The sequence below is a fragment of the Stegostoma tigrinum genome, chromosome 1 (genome assembly GCF_030684315.1).
Source record: "Stegostoma tigrinum isolate sSteTig4 chromosome 1, sSteTig4.hap1, whole genome shotgun sequence".
NCBI lineage: Eukaryota > Metazoa > Chordata > Chondrichthyes > Orectolobiformes > Stegostomatidae > Stegostoma > Stegostoma tigrinum.
This window is the reverse complement of record NC_081354.1, coordinates 139,965,448-139,987,338: the sequence shown is the minus strand read 5'-3', so window position 1 is coordinate 139,987,338 and position 21,891 is coordinate 139,965,448. Positions and strand designations below refer to the sequence as shown.

The window sequence follows — 21,891 nt, the reverse complement described above, 5'->3', positions numbered from 1 at the left end:
ATCCAGATACTGTCTAAACCGGTTGCCTATTTTCCAAGGATCTGTATCCCTCTGCTCCCTGCCCATTCATGTGTCTGTCTAGATACATCTTAAATGATGGCATTGTGCCTGCCTCTACCACCTCTGCTGGCAATGCATTCCAAGCACCCACCACCCTTTGCGTAAAGAACGTTCCACGCATATCTCCCTTAAACTTTTCCCCCATCTCCTTAAAATCGTGACCCCTAGTAGTTGAGTCCCCCACTCTGGGGAAAGAAAGCTTTTGGCTATCCACCCTGTCTCTCCCCCTCATAATTTTTTAGACTTCAATGAGGTCCCCCCTCAACCTCTGTCTTTCTAATGTAAATAATCCTAATCTACTCAACTTTTCTTCATAGCTAGAGCCCACCATACCAGGTAACATCCTGGTGAATCTCCTCTGCACCGTCTGCAAAGCATCCACAACCTTTTGGTAATGTGGCAACCAGAACTGTACACGGTATTCCAAATGTGGTTGAACCAAAGCCCTATACGATTATAATATTGACCTGGAAACACAGCAGGCCAAGCAGCATCTTAGGAGCACAAAAGCTGATGTTTTGGGCCTAGACTCTTCATCAGAGAGCTCTGATGCTGCTTGGTCTGCTATGTTCATCCAGCTTCACGTTTTGTTATCTTGGATTCTACAGCATCTGCAGTTCCCATTATCTCTATAATATTGACCTGCCAACTCTTGTCCTCAGTACCCTGTCCAATGAATGAAAACATGCTGTATGCCTTCTTGACCAGTCTATCTACCTGCGTTGCCACCTTCAGAGTGCAATGGACCTGAACACTCAGATCTCTCTGTGCATCAGTTTTCTCCATGGATTTTCCATTTACCATAAGCAGCTGAGGGCTGTGATAAGTACGGGCAATTAGGTATGTTTAGATTGAAGAGTCAAGGGTATCCAATTGTAATGGTATAGGATAACATTTGAGGTAAGACCCATTCAAACGGAAGGGGTTTGCTTGGACAATTTGAATTTACTGCACGGTGAAGTTGGTGCTTTTTAGGTTGCCATGGCCAAGAACTCCTCTTCTCCGCTTGTGACTGTATCCTGAGATTACGGAATAGAGGTTGAGATTGGAGAGTTTGGCTGCAATTTCTGCTGATGTCTTTCCTACCAATCCCTGTTGTCATTTACAAGATCCAACAAAAGTTGATTTGCAGAGGAAGGACACAGCGGCTCATGTCTCAAAGTATTTCACTAATGAGAATTCTGCATTCTTTAAAATTCTCCCTGAAGAAGTTAGCTCTTGTAGGAAAAGGAAAGCTAGTATCCTGTATTTTAGTCACCATGTAATGATGGAAAACTGTGGTGTGTCTCAAAATATATATCTGGCAAAGTATAAGAAAGTGAGTGACAGCCCTACCTATTCAGCCAATATTGCAATCACCTCATAGGTTTCTTAAAGGCTCTTGTGATGCAGTGGTTGTGTTCCTACCTCTAAGCCATGAGGCCTGGGTTCAATTCCCACCTTCTCCGGTGGTATTTAATAACATTTCTGAGCAGATTGATTTTTTTTTTTAAATGCCATTGGGTACTTAGTCTAAGCCATTTGTATAAACTGTAAAGATTTGAGGTGCTTTATCTTTCATATACAGGCTTATTTCTTCCACCTTTTTCAGAGGGGCCAAGTCTTCTCACCTAGTTGATGCCTTTCACTAGGCACAGGAGAGTTATAAAATGCAGCATCTCATTCTTTCTCCCATGCATCAAATTGCTGATGTAGCATTGATTCATAGAGTCCTAGAGATATACAGCATGGAAACAGACCCTTCTGCCCAACTCGTCCATGCCAACCAGATATCCTATACAAATCTAGTCTGATTTACTAGCATTTGGCCCATATCCCTGTAAACCTTTTCTACTCATGTACCCATCCAGATGCCTTCAACACTTCCTCTGGCAGCTGTTCCATACATGCACCACACTCTACATGTAAAAGTTGCCCCTTCGGCCCCTTTTATATCTTAACCCTCTCTATGCCCTCTAGTTTTGTATTCCCCCACCCTGGGGAATAGACCTTTGTCTTTTTATCCTACCCGTGCCCATCATGATTTTAAACCTCTATAAGGTTACACCTCAGCCTCTGCCACTGCAGGCAAAATAGCCTCAGCCTATTCAGCCTGTCTCTATAGCTCCAACCCTGGCAAGATCCAGGGCTCTTGTCAATCTTGTCTGAACTCTTTCAAGTTTCACAATGTTCTTCCTACAGCAGGGAGACCAGAATTGCACGCAGTACTCCAAAAGTGGCCATGCCAATGTCCTGTACAGCTGCAACAAAACTTACTAACTCCTATACTCAGTTCACTGACCAGTAGAAGCAAGCATACCAAATGCTGCCTTCACTATCCTAGCTACCTGCAACTCCACTTTCAAGTATCAATGAACCTGATTTCCAAGGTCTCTTTGTTCAGCAACACTCCCCAGGACTTTATCATTGTGAGCACAAGTCCTGTCCTGATTGTCTTTCCAAAGTTCAGCACCTCACATTTATCTAAATTAAACTCCATCTGCCACTCCTTGGCCTGTTGGCCTATCTGATCAAGATCCCATTGTATTCTGAGGTAAGCTTCTTTGTTGTCCACTACTCCTCCAATTTTGATGTCATCAGCAAACTTAGTAATCTTACCTCCTATGTTCACATCCAAATCATTTTTATAAATAAGAAACAGTGGACTCAGCATTGGTCCTTGTAGTACACTGCTGGTCACACGGGCCTTCAGTCTGAAAAGCAACCTACCACAGCCGCCACCTACCTTTTATAAGTCAGTTCTGTTCCAAATAGCTTGTTATCCCTGTATTCCGTGTGATCTACCAGTCTACCATGATGAACCTTGTTGAATGCCTTACTGAAATCCATATATCACATCCACTGCTCTGCCTCATCAATCCTCTTCGTTATTTCTTCAAAAAACTCAACCAAGTTAATGAGGCACTACTTCCCATGCACAAAGCCATGTTGACTATCCCTAAGCAGCCTTTGCCTTTCCAAATATGTGAATCCTGTCCCTCAGGGTTCCCTCCAATAACTTGCCCACCACCGATGTCAGGCTCGTCAGTCTATAGTTCCCTGGATTTTCCTTACCAGCTTTCCTAAATAGTGCTACCATGTTAGCCAACCTCCAGTCTTCCAGCACCTCACTGGCTGTCGATGAAACAAATATCTCAGCAAGGGGCTCAGCAATCACTTCTAACTTCTTTGAGTTCTAGGGTACACCTGATCAGAGATTTATCCATGTTTATGCATTTTAAGGCATCCAGCACCGCCACCTCTGTAATACGAACATATTTCAAAATATTGCTATCTGTTTCCCAACGTTCTGTCTTCCATATCCTTCTCCATAGCAAATGTTGATGCAAAATTCTCATTTAATATCTTCTCTCATGTCCCACGATTTCTCACGTAGTCGGCTTTGCTGATCTCCTAAGAAGCCCTATTCTTTCCCTAGTTACCCTTTTGTCTTTAATGTATTTGTAGACTCCCTTTGGATTCTCCTTAACCCTATTTGCCAAGACTATGTCATGGTTCACTTTTTGCCCTCCTGATTTGCCTCTTGAGTTTACTCCTGCCTTTATACTCTTGGAGGGATTCACTTGCTTTCTGCTGTCGATACCTGACATATATTTTCTTCTTTTATCTTGACCAAATCCTCAATTTCTCTAGTAATCTGGCATTGTCTACAACTACCAGCCTTGCCTTTCACCCCAACAGGAACATACTGTCTCTGAACTCTCATCTCACTGCTTCCCATTTTCCAGCCATCCTTTGACCTGTGAACATCTGTCCTCACGATCATTCCGCCCCCCACCCCCTGGCTGCCGCTGCCATCAACGTTTGAAAGTTCTTGCCTAATACTGTCAAAAGTGGTCTTCCTCCAATTAAAGTGTGAACTTTTAACTCCGGTCTATCCTTTTCCATCACTGTTTTAAAACTAATCAAATTATGGTCACTGACCCCAAAGTGCGCCCCCCCCACTGACACCTCTGGCACCTACCCTGCCCTATTTCCCAAATGCAGGTCAAGTTTTACACCATCTCTAGGAGGTACATCCACACACTGAATCAGAAAATTCTCTTGTACACACTTAACAAGTTCCTCTCCATCCAAGCCCTTAACACTATGGCAGGCTCAGTCTGTTTGGAAAATTAAAATCCCTTACCATAGCTACCCTATTATTCTCATAGATAATTGAGACCTTATAAATTTGTTTCTCAATTTCCCAATGGCTCTTGGAGGCTATATATTAAAATCCTAAGAAGGTGGTTTTTCCTTTCTCATTTCTCAGTTCCACCCAAATAACTTCGCTGGACATATTCCCGGGAATATCTTCCCTAAGTACAACCGTAATGTTACCCTTGATCCACTAGCCACTCTACCTCCTCTCTCTTGCTCCCCCTTTTATCCTTCCTATAGCCTCTATACCCTGGAACATTAAGCTGTCAGTCCTGTCCGTTCCTGAAATAGTACGAACTGCAGATGCTGGAGAATCCGAGATAACAAGGTGTAGAGCTGGATGAGCACAGCAGGCCAAGCAGCATGATAGGTCCTACTCCTATGATGCTGCTTGGCCTGCTCTGTCCATTCCTGAGCCAGGTTTCTGCAATTACTATGATTCCCAGTCCCATGTTCCCAAGTGTGATGAGTTCATTTGCCTTGTCTCTTAGGCCTCTTACATTAAACTGCATTTATTTTAGTGCATCAGTTCTACCTTGTCTTTTACTCTGCTGCTGACTGTTTGACTTGCTCCTTTTCAGAACTGTATCAGTTTCAGACCGCTGTCTTTCCTCACTGTCTCCCTGGGTCCCACCCCTTCCCCTCCAAGTTTAAATTCTCTCAAGTAGCTCTAGCAAATTTCCCTGCCAATTTATTTCCACTCCCTTTCAGACCAGGGCCATGTGGCCTCCACTTTATGCTCCTACTTTCCCAGTAATTGCTGTACCAAGTTTACTGATTCAAGATTGTAAATACAAGTTTAATTGTGTCTCTGCAGACAAGTCCTCTGTTTACTGCTGCACAGAAACCACTTCCTGTATAGGTTTCATAATACATCCTGTGTAGCATGCAGCTAATCAGTCGTTCCCTACTGTTTCATGGGACTCTCAATTATCATAAAATAAACTACATTTCCCAACATATAATTGTGTTCATTTAAACTGATGTATGTGAACAATTTAACAACTGTTCATAATATTAAATTGTTTTAATATTAAAGACCATAATTATTATTCTGTACATTTTGATCAGCAACAGAAATTTTTGATCATCATAGCCTTTTCTATTTTGATGATATTATTTATGTCTATGTTGTAACCACAAAAGCAGTTTAGTTAAAAATAAATGGACTCCTGCTAGCCTGATCCTCAAATAGACATTCCTTTATTACCAGTAACGGTACAGATGACTTGACGGATAGCAGTACAGTACATTTTCCTTCTAATACAATTATTTTCACAAACTTTCTTGGCAACTGTCAGCAAGTTTCTTTTCTGTAATCATTTAACTTCACAGTAAATAGGTAGCATTCCCCTGTGTGGCTGCTTTAACAAGAATTGTTTTGTGGGTGTTCGTTTCATAAGTAAGTAACTTTGACTTCAAATAATGTATTGTATGGGCCTTTTCTCAATTAGCAGCAATGTATATCAATTGGTCCAAAATCGTTGACATAATTTAGCACATCTGTTTACTCTTTTTACATTCACTTGCATAAGTTGCTGTGATGTTTGCAAACTGCAATTTTCAAATATCTCTATATGGGGTGTTGCATCACAAATACTTGAAAATTGATTATCCTAATGTGAGGAGGAGAGAAGTGGGTGAGTGGGCAAGTTGTGTAAAACCAAACGCTGGTGCTGTGACAAAAGAATGTACAGTAATTACAGAAAAGACATTTAAATATTCTGAAGGACATTCAACTCTGCTCTGCTTTGAGTGTGTTGTGAACTGACTGTATGGGAAGTTCCCAGGTGTATCACCTTTAAATTTTGATATCAGGTAGCATAGAACTCATGATTAACAGAGGTGTTGATACTCTAGTGCTTCTGTCTAGCATGCAGTGCGTGAATTTGAAGTAACAGGTTACTCTGGACTATTGAAATATTTTTCAGTCTAGTGAAAATGAATTTTTCTTTCGTTCAATCATGGGATGTGGCCATCGTCGGCTGGTCAGTCAGCATTTCTTGCTCATCCCTAAAATTAATGCAACAATTGCCAATAATGAAAGTTTGGGGTTTTTTTGGTTTGGAAATACGAATACTTTATGTTGTTTCATTGAAGAACATAAGTGCGATATATATGTTTTAAAACCTGCATTTACCAAGCCCAATTCTATACTGTTTGTAAAAGATTCAGGAGCAGTACTTGACTAGGTCTTTTTCATTCTGGCTTTTAAAACCCCAAGTGAAGTGCATTGCTGTTTATAGCATTTTGCAGCATATTGCTTAAGGTTAAACTTTTTTACAACAGTTGAGTTAATAGGATGATTTAGTATTGTGGAAAACAGAACACCACAAAATTTGATTACTTCTGATTCACTCTGAAATCTGTCTGACACAAAGTAATGATGTAAAATCTGCCTCTTAAGATAAAGAACTCAATTTATTGATGAAATTTGTGTTCCACGGACAAAAAGTGTAACAGTTACTAGAATTCTCTTTTTTTTTTTGTTTTTCCAGTTGAGTTTATACACTAAAAGAAGACAGAATGGTTGTCTTATCGCTGAAGATTGGAGTTGGGAATGCTATCAAAACTATGCAATTTGAACCCTCGACAATGGTGTACGATGCCTGTCGAATGATTCGTGATCGGGTTCCTGAAGCACAGATGGGACAGCGTAAGTCAGAGCTATTCCTTCCTGGCCAGTTGACACCACTATTTAGAAAAAGTTTTTAACAAAACCAGTGAGATCAATTGTTCACCAAAAAATTCTTCAAAAGTCAACATGATTCAATGTCTACATCTGTGATAGGATTATGTAAAGAGCCAAGATCTTTTCCTCAGGATAAGGGGCGTCCAAAACTAGAGGGCATAGATTTACATTGCGATGAAAGATGAAAGGGACCTGAGGGGCACCGTTTTCGTGCAGAGGGTGCTGTGTGCATGGAATGAGCTGCCCAAGGAAGTGGGGGAGGCCGGTACAATTGTAACATTTAAAAGGCATCTGGATGGGTATATGAATCAGGAGGGTTCGAGGAATATGGGACAAATGCTGGCAAATGGGGCTGGAATAATTAAGAATATCTAGTTGGCATGGACGAGTTGGACTGAAGGGCCTGCTTCTGTGCTGTACAGCTCAATGATTCTATGATGATCGATAGTTAGAAGTGTGCTATGACATAACATGACAAGACATTGTAAATTGCTGCTGATATGAGGAAAGAATTTGGGGGTGGCGAGGTGGCTAAACGGTCAGCACTGCTACCTCACAGTGCCAGGGATCCGGGTTCAACTCCATTCATGGGCACTGTCTGTGTGGAGTTTGCACATTCTCCCCTTTTCTGTGTGGATTTCCTCCCACAATCCAAAGATGTGCAGGCTGCATGGATTGGCCATGCTAAATTGCCCATAGTATTAAGGGATGTGTAGATTAGGGGGATGGGTCTGAGTGGGATGCTATGTGAGTTGATGTGGACTTGTTGGGCCAAAGGGCCTGCTTCTACACTGTCTGGATTCTATGATTCAAAGTGCATTTTATTACTTGTTTAAGCAACCACATATATGTGGGGGTGGGAAATATGCAAAGTATATTTGTCACCAGATGTGGTTATCAACAGGTTGTACTAAAAAAATTAGTAACCAATGTTGTCAGTGTCTGATTTGATATTTAATACCTGCGCCATTCATTCACTTTATAAAAGCTGAAACAACTGTGGATGCTGTGAATCAGGGACAAAAACAAAGTTGCTGGCAAAGTTCAGCAAGTCTGACAGCATCTGTGAAGGTAAAAACAGAGTTAATATTTCAGGTCTAGACCCAAAACATTAACTGTTATTTTTTCTTCTCAGATGCTGCCAGACCTGAGCTTTTCCAGCAACTTTGTTTTTGTCCCATTCATTCACTTTCATTATTACAGTTGAATAAATCAGATCTGTGCAACATGCTTTTATTTTAAGTCTAACAGTGAGTTGATGGTTTTGGAACATTAAGGGGTTTAGCTACCATAATGAATGCATTATTAAGCAATTCACTTAATTTGAAATCATATTTAGTAAAATGTAAACTGAGTAGAAATGTAATAGTTATCAACAGGTTGATGGGAAAGCAATTCATTGTGATGCCTGATCTCTCTATATGATGGGAATTTGTTTTTAAAGTTTGCATTGATTTCTGTTTGGGCTGTCTTCCATATATAGACTGGACAACTTTAAGGACATTTAAATGGCTGTTGGATAAACATATGGATAATAATGGAATAGTATAGGTTACGTGGGCTTCAGATTGGTTTCACTGATTGGCACAACACAGAGGGCTGAAGGGCCCATACTGTGCGGGAATGTCCTATGTTCTATAACTAAAGGTGAGCGAGATCCACAGAGTCACCAGATTAAGGCATGGGAAGCGAATGCTGTGTCCAGAGAGAAGGGCATATTTTAGAAATTGACATGTTGTCACAGGAACACTTCCTGATTTTTATTCCCCCCAAAAAAGTAAAGGAGGTAAGTTTTTGCCTTCTGCCAATGTTAAAATTCCTGATTTTTAGCTGTTCTGAAACAGTGGAATGCATTGCTGCTTGCATTCACTGCAAAGGAGGGAAATCAGAGGCTCTGACAGTAGATCCTAACATGGCATCACGTATGGCAGAGTATTGTTGTCAGTGATTAGGAGCAAATTATTTGCATTATGTCTTTGTTAGTAACATGGGAATATTTGTAAGCAATTCCTGGGTACCAATTACTAGGATCCTAATGTTTGTCTTAGTTAACGTTAATTAGTTTTGAAAATAATTGTTGGGCAGATTTTGTTTCAGATAGTTTTTAGTCCAGTTTAAAAATAGTTAAGAAAGTTGAGCTAGAAAAACAAACACTGGATCACTGACTAGCTGAGCAAAAATAGTTCTGACCAGGTGATGAGGCACCAAATGGGATATATGTTGATAAGTTTGAATGCAGTTATTGCAGGGTTCCTCATGATAATTTTGATGTAGCTTCAACTCTGTGGCTACTTAAAATGCTATTAACTTTACCAAGTCACTTCTAATAGGGTAATTTTGCCCTATTATTGGAACAGGAGTAGGGCATTCAGACCCTCAAGCCTGTTCTGCCATTCAGTGCGATCATTGGCTATTCTGTGGCCTAACTCAATGTACCTGCCTTTGACCCCTGTGCCTCTGTACCTTTGCTTAACAAGCAGGTTTTTTTTTACATTGCAAATTTAAACTTAACTGATCCAGCATCCACTGCCATTTGTGGAAGTGTCCCAAACATCTACCACCCTTTGTGAATGGAAGTGTTTCTTAACATAGAGTCATACGGATATCCAGCTTGGAAACAGATTTAGATAGAGGTGAAAAAACAAACTGCAGATGCTGGAATCCAAAGCAGACAAACAGGAGGTTGGAAGAACACAGCAGCTAGGCAGCATCTGGAGGAAAAGAGCAGTCAGCATTCCAGGTACTACCCTTCTTGAGGTCCTGCTGTCTCTTCCTGAAGAAGGGTAATACCTGAAATGTTGACTGCTCCTTTTCCTCCAGATAACTTCCTCCACTTCGTCTGACAGCTGGTTCCATGCACACAAGACCCTGTGAATGAAAAAGTTGCCCCTTACGTCCCTTTTAAACCTCCCCCCCCCCCCCCCCCCCTTAAACATCTCTCCTGAATGGAGAGTGTGGGTCTGGGTAGGATGCTCTTTGGTGTGTCACTGTGGCTTTGATGGACTTACTGGCTGCCTCCTGCACTATAGGGATTCTGATTTTACTGCCATCTGACCCTAATTTCTAGACTGTGCCCCCAGTTCTAGAATACACGATCAGTTTGTAATTGTTCATTTTTAACAGGAAAAAGCACACGAGATAATATAGAGTCATACAGCACGGAAACAGGTAGACCCACCTTCCTGCTCCTGGCCTATGTCCCTCTAAACCTTTCCTATCATTTACTTTCCCAAATGTCTTTTAAATGTTGTGATTGTACCCACATCTACCACTTTGTCAGGAAGTTCATTGCACATGTGAACAGTGCTCTGTGTAGAAGAAAAAGTTGTCCCTCATTTCTTTTTAAAATCTTTCTCCTCTAACCTTAAAAATGTGTCCCCAAGTCTTGAAATGCCCCGTCCTTTGAAAAAGACAACTGCAATTAACTCTATCTATACCCTGCATTATTTTATAAAATTCTATCTGGTCACCTCTCAATCTCCTTTGCATCAATGAAAGTTGTTGCAGCGTAACCAGTCTTGCTTTATAACTCAAACCTTCCATAGCCAGCAACATCCTGGTAAATCTCTTCTGAGTCCTCTGCAGCTGGATAATATCCTTCCTATAACTAGGTGACTAGAACAGGTCATGGTATTCCAGAAGAGGTCTCACCAACCTGCAATACAGCCTCACCATGATTTCCCAGTGGCTCAGTGGTTAGCACTGCAGCCTCACAGTGCCAGAGACCCGGGTTCGATTCCAGCCTCGGGCGACTGTCTATGTGGAATTTGCACATTCTCCCTGTGTCTTGGTGGGTTTCCTCCAGGTGCTCCAGTTTCCTCCCACAGTCCAAAGATGAGCAGGTTAGGTGGATCGGCCGTGCTAAATTGCCCAAAGTGTTCAGGGGTGTGTGGGTTATAGGGGGATGGGTCTGGGTGGGATGCTTCAAGTGGCGGTGTGGACTTGTTGGGCCGAAGGGCCTGTTTCCACTCTGTAGGGAATCTAATCTAATCTAATTTATACTCAAAGGACTGAGCAATGAAGGCACGCATGCTAATATTTTGAAGACTTCGACTGGTTCATCCTTAGCGTCCTAACTTCTAAAGAGAACAGGCCTACTTTGTTTAATCTTTCCTTAAACGTTACCCTTGAAGTCCAGGTAACAGTCTTGTAAACCTATATGGTCGTCCCTCCTTGGCCGACATTTGCTTCCTGAGTTGCAGTGCCCAGATTATCTCATTTATTGTCCATCCCGAAGCATCCCTCCAAAGCTGGTGAGCTATTGTCTCAAACTACTGCAGTTAGGTAGTGAGGGTATGCTGGGAAAAGGTTGATATATCATCTGTTTATTTGTAGTGGTTTATTAAAATTGAAAAACTTTCTAGATCATTTCAGAGGCCTGTTCAGGTCCTCAACATATTGGCTCTCAATTTACTTAGCAGCCACACTGGGTAGGGATGTTGGTTTTCTTAAAGGACATTAGAAAACCAGCTTGGAATTGTCAATCCTGTAGTTTCAAAGTCAGTATTGCTTAGACTAACACTTAATTCTGCATTAACTAGATTAGCTGAATTCAACTTCATGAACTGCCATAGTGGGCTTTTAATTCATTTCAAGTTATTTGTTCAGACCTGTGGATTCCCCATCCAGTAAGATAACCAAAATATGATTGTATCTGCGATTATTCCAAGATACTGGATTGGTCCAGTGCACAGAAAATACATTCTTTAATCATTAGCGGGATGTGAATGCCAGTGTCAAAGCCAGACTTTATTGTCCTAATTACCATTGAGAAGATGGTGAACCACTCTCTTGAACTGCTGCAGTCAATAGAATGTTGGTTTGCTCAAAGTGCTGTTAGAGATTCTGGGATTGTAATCCAGTGACACTGAAACAAAGGTGATATTGTCCAAGTCAAGATGGTGAGTGGCTTGAAGGCTGTTTACAAGTGGCTCTGTTCTGTGTATCTCCTGCTTGTGGGTGATGGAGGTAATTGGAACTTTTGTTTAAAATATAATTTTTCATTGTCTTGCAGCCACTGATTATGGATTGTTTCTGTCTGATGAAGACCCAAAGAAGGGCATCTGGTTGGAGTCTGGCAAAGCCTTGGACTACTACATGTTGAGGAATGGGGTAAGTTTACTGTTTTGCTCTTCATATCTTATTAACCATTCCCCTTTTTTAGGTATACTGTAAGTTAGCTGACTTTTAGATTGATGCACGGATAATGGAATTCTGTTTTGTTTAAAATGACACCATTTCATCGAGGTTTTGTTTTGGAATTGCAATGCTGCTTAATCACCTTTTTGAGAGTATCAAATTTTGTAGGTTGTTTTAACATAAGTGAGGCAATTGATGCTAGACTGAGATCAAACTTTGGTCCTCCACCCAAAAGCAGGTCTGGCCAATGCACCACGACCTCCATCAGGTCTCAAGTTCAGCCCAACTGGAAATGGGATTCAATCCTTTACTGTTGGTACCAATGTGATCTATGGTGGTCAGCACTCAACTGTCTAAAGCAGACTCCCCCTCCCATTCTCTTGATGACATGTCCATCATGGGCCTCCTGCACTGCCACAATGATGCCACCCGAAGGTTGCAGGAACAGCAACTCATATTCCGCCTGGGAACCCTGCAGCCATATGGTATCAATGTGGACTTCACCAGTTTCAAAATCTCCCCTTCCCCTACTGCATCCCTAAACCAGCCCAGTTCATCCCCTCCCCCCACTGCACCACACAACCAGCCCAGCTCTTCCCCCCCCCCCCCCCCCCCCACCCACTACATCCCAAAACCAGTCCAACCTGTCTCTGCCTCCCTAACCGGTTCTTCCTCTCACCCATCCCTTCCTCCCACCCCAAGCCACACCCCCAGCTACCTACTAACCTCATCCCACCTCCTTGACCTGTCCGTTTTCCCTGGACTGACCTATCCCCTCCCTACCTCCCCACCTACACTCTCTCCACCTATCTTCTTTACTCTCCATCTTCGGTCCGCCTCCCCCTCTCTCCCTATTTATCCCAGTTCCCTCCCCCCATCCCCCTCTCTGATGAAGGGTCTAGGCCCGAAACGTCAGCTTTTGTGCTCCTGAGATGCTGCTTGGCCTGCTGTGTTCATCCAGCCTCACATTTTATTATCACAAGATAGAGCAGCAGCTTTAGGTCATTTGCCCAATTAAGTCTATTTCACTACTCTATCATGTGTGCTACATTTCTGAATTCTAATTTCCTGCCTTCTCGCTATAACTATTGATCCCCTTTAAATCAAGAACCTGTTTATGTCTGTCTTAAATATACTCAATGACTTGGCTACCATAGCCTTCAGCAATGAGTTGCACGGATTCACTCTGGCTGAAGAAACTCCTCTTCATCTCAGTTTAAAAGGTTGCCCCTTCACTCTAAGGCTGTACCCTCAGGTCCTAGTCTCTCCTACTGGTGGAAAAATCTTCACATCCAATCTGTCCAATCCTCTGTCTCCTGTATGTTTCTTCCAAGGAGTCTGAGCAATGTCTGCTTGTCTTTGTCTTGATCTGTAAAGAGTGGTGCTAGAATCTCAAATTTTATTTCTATCCTTGACCATGATTTTCTCCTGTTCTTTGTGCTTGCCCATTGGCATGTGTAGGAAGATTTAAGCATGTTTTAATTGCACTTTGCTTGCACATCAGCGTGCAACTTGAATTTGGATCTGCTAATTCGTGTGCAGTAGCAAACACACCTGCCTCACAAAACTTTCAAACTGTTCTTTGACACAGACAGCTGTGAATCAATGTACTGTTACAATGTCCAGTCTTTTGGAAGGATGTTTGAACATAAAATATGTTAATTCAATCAACCATATGGGGAAGGTTGTTAGATCTTACTGCTGAGTTGCAAATCGCCTCTCCTTTTGTTTTAATCCAAGGATACACTGGACTACAAGAGGAAGCAAAGGCCTCTGAAGATCAGGATGTTGGATGGAAGTATCAAAACAGTTATGGTAGATGACTCAAAAATAGTGAGCGACATGCTGATGACAATCTGTGCCAGAATTGGTGAGATCCATATGCATTATATTCTCTGCCTTTCCCTCACTCCACTGTGCACCTTTCCCTGTTTGTCACCCTAATCTTATGGAATGGTGAACTCCTGAGATCCCTCCCTCTAGTGGATTCCACACGCTGTACGGTAAAGGATTTCTGAATTATGTCTTAAACTTCACATGAACAATGTTCTGCCCTTTTGCGTACTGAATAGCTTGTCAGTTATGATTAGCAAATTCCAATAATTACACTATTTAGTGATATAGTCCTGATGGTTCTTTCACAACCATCTGCCATATGTGTTTTGTGCTCCATTTGCTCATGTACTCATGAAGGAAGCACTTGGGTTAGTCTATTTGGAAAAGAAATAGTTAATGGTTAGATTGTGCTCAGTGTATACCTTTTTGAGAGGTATAAATGAGATCCAGCATTCTAATGCTCACTGAATGAAGAATATTAGATGGTCTTTGTATTAATACATGTTGCCCAGCCACCTTATTACCAACCTCCCCTGTGTGCATTTATGGAATCCAAAAGGGACTTGACTTGGCAGCCATCTAAGACTATGCTGTGTGCATTTTTACATGTGTTATAGAGATAGTATAGTCTCTGCTGAACCTTGGTGTTTCCATCAATAAAGTGGAGCTCCTTATGTAGCAGTCCATCACCTGCACGAAGAACTAAAAATGTACTTATAGTTGATTGTGGCTGTGAAATTATTGAACCATCTGGCTCACTTCGAATAATGTGCAAGTCTCAGCCTTTTAATGAATATCATATCAGTCACTTTGAGGTGGGAGAAGAAATATATTCCAGAAATATCAAACTGTAAATTGCCATTAGGCTCTCTCTCTGCCTGAAAAATGGCATTTTATAGGATAAATCACAAATGAGTTTTCAAATTTTTTTGAAAAGTAAAACTTGAGTGAAATATTAAAACCTTTTCTTGCTCTGTACTGAAGTGGATGTAAAAGTGGTTGAAAAATTAACGATGCTGAATTTCTTTTGTTGTTAAAGTATTGAAGCCAACGTTATTGGCACGTCTGTTCCTCAAGCCTGATTCCTTTTGGAAAGACCAGAACAATTTAATCTTGGCTTTTGCCATAAAGAATGGAGGCCTCTCTCTTCAACACAGCTTTATACCTAATCTGTTAACTGGTGCTGTATTTAATATGGTGTTGCATGACCAAACTTAATTATTTTATATTCGGCTACCTTCATTCATCATTAATTCAGCTATGTTCCTTTAGGTCTCCGTGACGTTCCTGTGGTTAATTGTAATAGTACATGCACTTGCTTGCATTGGAGCAAAATTACAGAATTCAGTGTTTTCTGTGGTTAATGACTGTGTGTAGTTTATGGTTTGAGTGTTGGCTTCTAGTAGATGTGAAGTAAATTATAGTTATATAAAGTATATCTGTTTAAGTTTCTATTCAATTAAACCACAAAACAGCTCTATCCAGTAAATGAAGATGTTACTTGGAGAGCAAATTTGAATTTTGTTGTGACACTGGTTCATGCCTCATGACCTCATTTATGGAGATTTGACCAACTAACTCTGCATTTGGTATTCAGTTATCTCTTTCATTTTCTGTTGCACGTTACAATAAAACAATAGTTAATTGATTTTGTTTTAATAGGCATCACAAATCATGATGAATATTCACTTGTACATGAAATTGTTGAAGAAAAGAAAGAAGAAATGACAGGGACTCTGAAAAAAGACAAAACTCTGTTAAGAGATGATAAGAAAATGGAAAAGCTCAAACAAAAACTTCATACAGATGATGATTGTGAGTGACTTCTTGAGAATCAGAAAACTGCACCAAAATCGTTTGTAATTATTTATATAATGTTCTCTAACACCATTTGAATTGCTGTACTGTCATTAAATATTTAGGTTGACTTGATTTTTAATTTGTACACTATCAAAATTCTGTTCTGGTACAGAGCTACACTTTTGACCATGTATTTAACAAGTAGGCAATGTTTGAAATGAATTCTGCAACCAAGAAGCAAATTAATGTGAGACAGCATTCCATGAAATTTAGAGTAGGAACTATGATGCAATTCCTATTGAGCAGACGGGAGGGAATCAGGTAGTTTGAAAGCACTTGATGCAGTACAGTTTTCTTTTGGTCTCTCCAAGTCTTTTGATCAGTGAGTTGATAAATGCAATACTTGGTCAGGACTTGAGCCATGTAGTATTGCAATATCCTTAGATTCAATCTGTACTGGGTTAGATCACCTTAGGCAGAGTAGCAATAGGTTATGTGTGCTCCTGACCATGAGGGCCAAGAGAAATCACCATGTTCCTGTTCCCAAGTTGCTTTCCAACAGAAGTGTCAATTTGTAGCCAAATGAAATGATGAAATGCTGCTCATGGCTGTGGTTGAATGATCTAGGATACTTTTGCCTCATACATAAAGGATGGTCACTTTAGATGAGCGAGATGTCAGTTGCTGGCTCTCACAGCTGATGTCTATAGCATTAAATTTGGTGAAGAGCTTAATGTTGAGAAAGAGTTTTAAAATAGAAGATACAGTAATATCTAAGCACCTCAGGATGGCAATAGTGACCCTGCATTCTTTGTATCTTCCAGTAAACTGGTTGGACCATGGTAGAACACTTCGTGAACAGGGTGTCGACGAAAATGAAACCTTGCTTCTCAGGCGAAAGTTCTTCTATTCAGATCAAAATGTTGATTCAAGAGATCCAGTGCAATTGAACTTGCTCTATGTTCAGGTTTGTACTTTCTTAAATAAAGAAAAGAGCACTTATACCTCCAACAGAATTAAATTGACATATTTGATCATCCATCTTGCAGTGCACTAAAGGTGGTGCTGTGCAAACAGTGGATGCATTCGCTGTTAAGTTTCAAAATTCTATAAATTTGGAACAGCTTCAGATTGGAGGGTGACAAGTGTAATAACACTTCCTAAAAAGAAGGGAGGCAGAAAACGAAATTACAGACCTGTTAACCTAACGTTAGTAATTGGGAAAATGCTCAAGTTCATAATAGAAGATAACCTATTCAAATTTTTTTTGAGGTCCTATCTCTAAGATTAGATAATGGAGAATCAGCAAAATGTAGCAAGTGGATTTTCTGAAAGCTCTTGATAAAATTGAGGTTAGTGTGCAAGGTTAAAGCACATGGGATTGGGGTAATTGACTGGCATGGATTGAGAATTGGTTAGCAGACAGGAAACAGGAATAAATTTGTAATTTTCAGAGTTGAAGATTGTGACATTGGGTAGCACAGAAATCAGTGCTAGGGCCCCAGCTATTTGTAATATTATCACTGATTTGGATGAGGGAATCAAAAGTGTGTATGCAAAATATTATATGTATCACATGATGACACAAAACTAGATAGGGTTATGAGTGGTGAGGAAGATGCAAAAACAGCTTCAAGGCAATTTAGACAAGTTGAGTGAGTGGGCAAATAGGTGGCAGATGAAGCATAACATAGACAAGTGTGAAGTCATCCACTTGGTTAGGCGAAACTGAATGTCAGAGGACTATTTAATTGATAGATTGGGAAATATTAATGCACAAAGATTGCCTTGTACACTGGTCATTGAAAGCAAGCATGAAGGTGGACCAAGCAGCTGAGAAGGCAATTTTATGTTGGCTTTCGTTGCAAGAGGATTTAAGCACAGGCACAAGGATGTCTTGTTGCAGCTGTACAGGATCTTGAGACCGCACAGTATTTTGTGTGGACTTGGTTTGCTTGTCGTTGTGAGTGTGTAGCAAAGATTCAGCAGATTGACTCCTGAGATGGCAGGATTGTTGTATCAGGAGTGATTGGATCAACTGGGTAGGTATTCTCTGGAGTTCAGAATAATGAGAAGGATCTCTTTGGAATATATAAATTCTGTCAAGATGGAACAGACTGAATGCAGGGATGATGTTTCCTGTGACTGGGGAGGTCTAAAACAATGGTTCACAGTCTTGGGATATAGAGTAGGTCATTTAAGTCTGAGATGAGAAGTGTTTTTGCTCAAATTTTGATGCATGATATATGATGTGATTTATGATGCTACTTGTTCATTAAATGTATCCTGTGACTTGACCTGGAACCTATGGTAGAGAATTCAAAAGGCTCGCTGCCTTCTGCATAAAGAATAATGTCATTTAACTCAAACTGGGAAAATAGAGGAGCTGGTTTTCCACAAATATCTGCGCTGTTCACTACTGGAAACATTTTATATGAATGGTTTGGACTCTAAGCGTATCAAAATTTTTAGCATCAAATTGGAGAGTATGATTAGCACTGAGGTAGATGCTGTTAAAAATGCAAATATGTAACTTGCAGAATAAAAATTATTTTCAATTTACAAGTGTGTAGTGGTGGGTTTTGGTGGGAAGATAAAGAATGCCTCCTATTCCTTGAAAAATATATGCGTTTAAATGGAGTAGAGGTGTTTGAGGATCTTGGGTACAGACTGATCAATCATTAAAGACATTGATACATGTTAACAAGTACATTTTATATATCAACAAAGCTCTAGGGTACATTTTTAGAAGAAATTCAGAGAAGTCAGTTAAATTTCTATATAGCTTTTATGTAATCTTTCTTCTGTAAAACGTGTCATCAGACAATGGCCAGTTTTAGTGGATGAGAACAATTTTATTATGAGTAAATTGGAATTGAAGATTGGTGGGCAAAGCTGTAATGGAAGAGCTGCCCTCAGAGTGGAGAGGCGAGGAGATGGTTCAGGTACAGCCAAGATACATTCCAATCAGGGGGAACAGGTAGGGCAGCTAAAACTGGAGGCTGAGAAAGAGAATAAGTTGAATCAGAAAGAGTAAGTTGTATGACAGGTCACTAATGCAGAATAATAACAGCCTAGTTTGCAGTGTCAAATGGGGAAGTGAAAATGAGAGAAGAAAGCAAGAGCAGGAGAAAACAATAGGTTCTATCAGAAAAAATGAAATCAAAAGTCTTCAGAAGTGTCTAAATAATGGAGGTAGATATTTTCTTAAAACAGGGAGTCTTAAAAACTAGGGGCATAAATAGAAGATATTAACTAATAAATTGAATAAGAATACTTTATTCAAAGTGTGGAACTAGCTATTACACATGACTGCAGTGAACAACTTAAATGCATCTCATGGGGAAGTGTGAAGAGAAAGAAATAGCCAAATGTTATCAGAGATAATGGGAACTGCAGATGCTGGAGAATTCCAAGATAGTAAAATGTGAGGCTGGATGAACACAGCAGGCCAAGCAGCATCTCAGGAGCACCTCTCTGATGAAGGGTCTAGGCCCGAAACGTCAGCTTTTGTGCTCCTGAGATGCTGCTTGGCCTGCTGTGTTCATCCAGCCTCACATTTTATTATCTTGGAATAGCCAAATGTTGCTGAGTTTAGATGGGGAGGGTGTGAAGCTGTATAAGTGAAGCACATGCTACATTACCTATATTAAAATTGAAGCAATCATGTGAGCTGACTCCTGAAATTTTGTTCTGTAATTTAGAACTCACTACTGCCCCTGAAATGATGCTTATACAGCTTTTAGCTGAATAATTGTTTTCCCTCTGTACTTCTGTATCAGGCCAGAGATGACATTTTGAATGGTTCACATCCAGTATCCTTTGACAAAGCCTGTGAATTTGCAGGATACCAATGTCAGATCCAGTTTGGACCCCACAACGAGCAGAAGCACAAACCTGGCTTTTTAGAGTAAGTAGGTACCCTTTGTTAGAGATACCTTAGCTTGACTTGGATCAAAACAAGAATTAGAACTGACTTCAGGAATGACTTCAATGTTCACGTTGTGCTGCACAGTATTTGAACACTGAAACATGATTTGTATTAGTTCTTTCATCAGTGCCTCTCACTATGCATTTAAAATTGTAAATTATTGTTTTCTCTTCTATCCAGAATATCACTGACAATTGCATTTTAGGTGATTCTCAAGCTTACTGTAAAAAATATTAATACTTAATTTCTTGATTTTTGTTTTGAAGGGTGTCTAATGGGTGTGAAATGACACTTGCTTTTTTTTGGACTATTTTGCCTCTATTGTCCTTGTCATCTACTTATAGTTCCTTGATGTTCAGTAACTCTATAATAATCAATATCACAGATATTAATTAGATATCTCTCAGCTCTATGATAACTGCAATTTATCTGTAATAATTCGATGTTTGAGTGCTTTTTAACCTCATTAGGCCTCATTGTTTAGTTTAGTCATTGAATTCATCAAGGTTGTATACCTCTTTCAAAAGGGTACGTTGTTTATTTCTTCACGTTTGAGTTGAACTTGTAATTTTGTTTGTTGTTTCCTCCAGTTTCAAACCTGTTTGCTGTTGCTGTGACCCTATGTATCTTGGCCTTTGTATGACTATTGTAATATTGTATAACTCCACTTTCTATCTTTTACTATGCTTTTTTGAGGTCACTCTTTGCCTCTCCCTCCTTCTAATAGGTTTTTGACTGGATTAATCACTTGGATGACTTCCTGGTACTTGTAGAATATACACCCACCCTAAGAGTCACTGATTTCAAGGATGTAAAACTGAGAGGAAAGCACTTCTAAAATTACCTGTTTTTGATCATACATGTTGATTTGGCAATTGTACATCTTGTGATCACTGATCTGAATTTTGTAGTAATTGGTTGTTGTTGCAGCAGACTTGGGTCATGTTTCTAGATTACTTATGAAAGTTTTTGAAGAAAGCAAAAGATACTGCAGCTTGTATAAAACTTTGGGGTAAAAATAGTTTCACGGTAAATCAATTTATTGTGCACCTTTTTACGCCTTTGATTTACTCTTGGCTCACTGATATACTGAGGTGTTCCTTTTTCGGTGTGTGTGTATCCTGCTGTTCTGATCTTAAGTCAAATCCTAACAAGCTGAAAGAAAACTAATAAATACAAACTCCAATGCTATAAGATTGGCGATTTAAGTTGAAGACCTTGTGTTTATATTTGAGTAGGCTGCTCTGTACTGTCAAAGTGCATGTGTAACTGATTTATAGATGCATATTCTGACTGGAAATGTTAGTGGAAAATGGTAATGTTTGATTTTGCTACCATAATCTGTTTCAATGGGGGCGGTTTTCACCAATGTAATGAGATTAGCTATTGGCAATGATTTTAAACACTTGTCATCCATAAATTTGCAAAAAATGTGAGTTTGATTCACATTTGAATTTTTGATATTTTAAGTGGGCTTGCTTAAATATGCTGATGTAAATGAATATTTTGTGTATTGTAGTGCTAAATGCATTTAGATGGGAGAAGCTTAGAGAGCATGGTCTAATTTAACCATATTTCAACTAAATGTGCATCATCAGACATTTAATGCTTACTGTGCTAATCTTTATAGCTTAAAAGAATTCCTGCCTAAAGAATACATCAAGCAGAAAGGCGAAAAGAAAATATTCATGGTAGGTGTTGCAAAACAGGATATTTGTGTTGCTGTATCAAGTGTTAAATACAAGCAATATCTCTTATACTGAAGTTAAAAGTAAACTGTGACAATGGTGGGAAGCTGATTCTTATTTGGATAAATGTGCTAAATGCTCTACTTTTAGATATTTTGAGGCTGAGGCTCTAATTTGGCCAGAGGTCTTTAATTCAGATAACAGACTTATGTTAATTTCATTCAATATTTTGAATATGAATTGTGTTTCTGGGACAGGCATAGCTGGCATTAGTCACCCATTCTTAATTGCCCTTGAGAAGTAGATCTGTTTGGAAGCAGGTTATTCAGAATGTGTGAAACTGCATGTGCCCTTTACAACAACTTTGGCAAGAAAAATAGAAAAGCAGTATACCGTTTAAATGGAAAAAAGTTAAAGATCTCAGTGGTGCAGAAGGATCAGGGTATTTTGGTAGATCAATCTCAAAATTAGAATGCGGAGTAAAAGTGTTGAGGAAGGCAAGTCAAATGTTGTAATTTTACTGCAAGGAAATGTAAAAGTATGGAAGTTTTACTGCAACTGTACAGGCATTGATGAGACCATACTTGGAGTACTGTGTACAA

General features: G+C 39.9%; 1 protein-coding gene across 4 annotated transcripts in view; it reads left to right on the top strand.

Annotated features, from left to right (window-relative positions):
- The window catches only part of tln1 (talin 1), a 261,880-nt gene that overhangs the window by 117,590 nt on the left and 122,399 nt on the right, over positions 1-21,891 (top strand). For all 4 annotated transcript variants that reach the window (XM_048541038.2, XM_048541019.2, XM_059649048.1 and 1 more), the window contains exons 3-9: positions 6,702-6,859; positions 11,910-12,007; positions 13,775-13,904; positions 15,533-15,685; positions 16,495-16,637; positions 19,453-19,580; positions 21,232-21,292. In XM_048541038.2, the coding sequence (XP_048396995.1) occupies positions 6,730-6,859; positions 11,910-12,007; positions 13,775-13,904; positions 15,533-15,685; positions 16,495-16,637; positions 19,453-19,580; positions 21,232-21,292 (843 nt within the window). In that variant the 5' untranslated portion in view covers positions 6,702-6,729. The remainder of the gene's footprint in view (positions 1-6,701; positions 6,860-11,909; positions 12,008-13,774; positions 13,905-15,532; positions 15,686-16,494; positions 16,638-19,452; positions 19,581-21,231; positions 21,293-21,891) is intronic.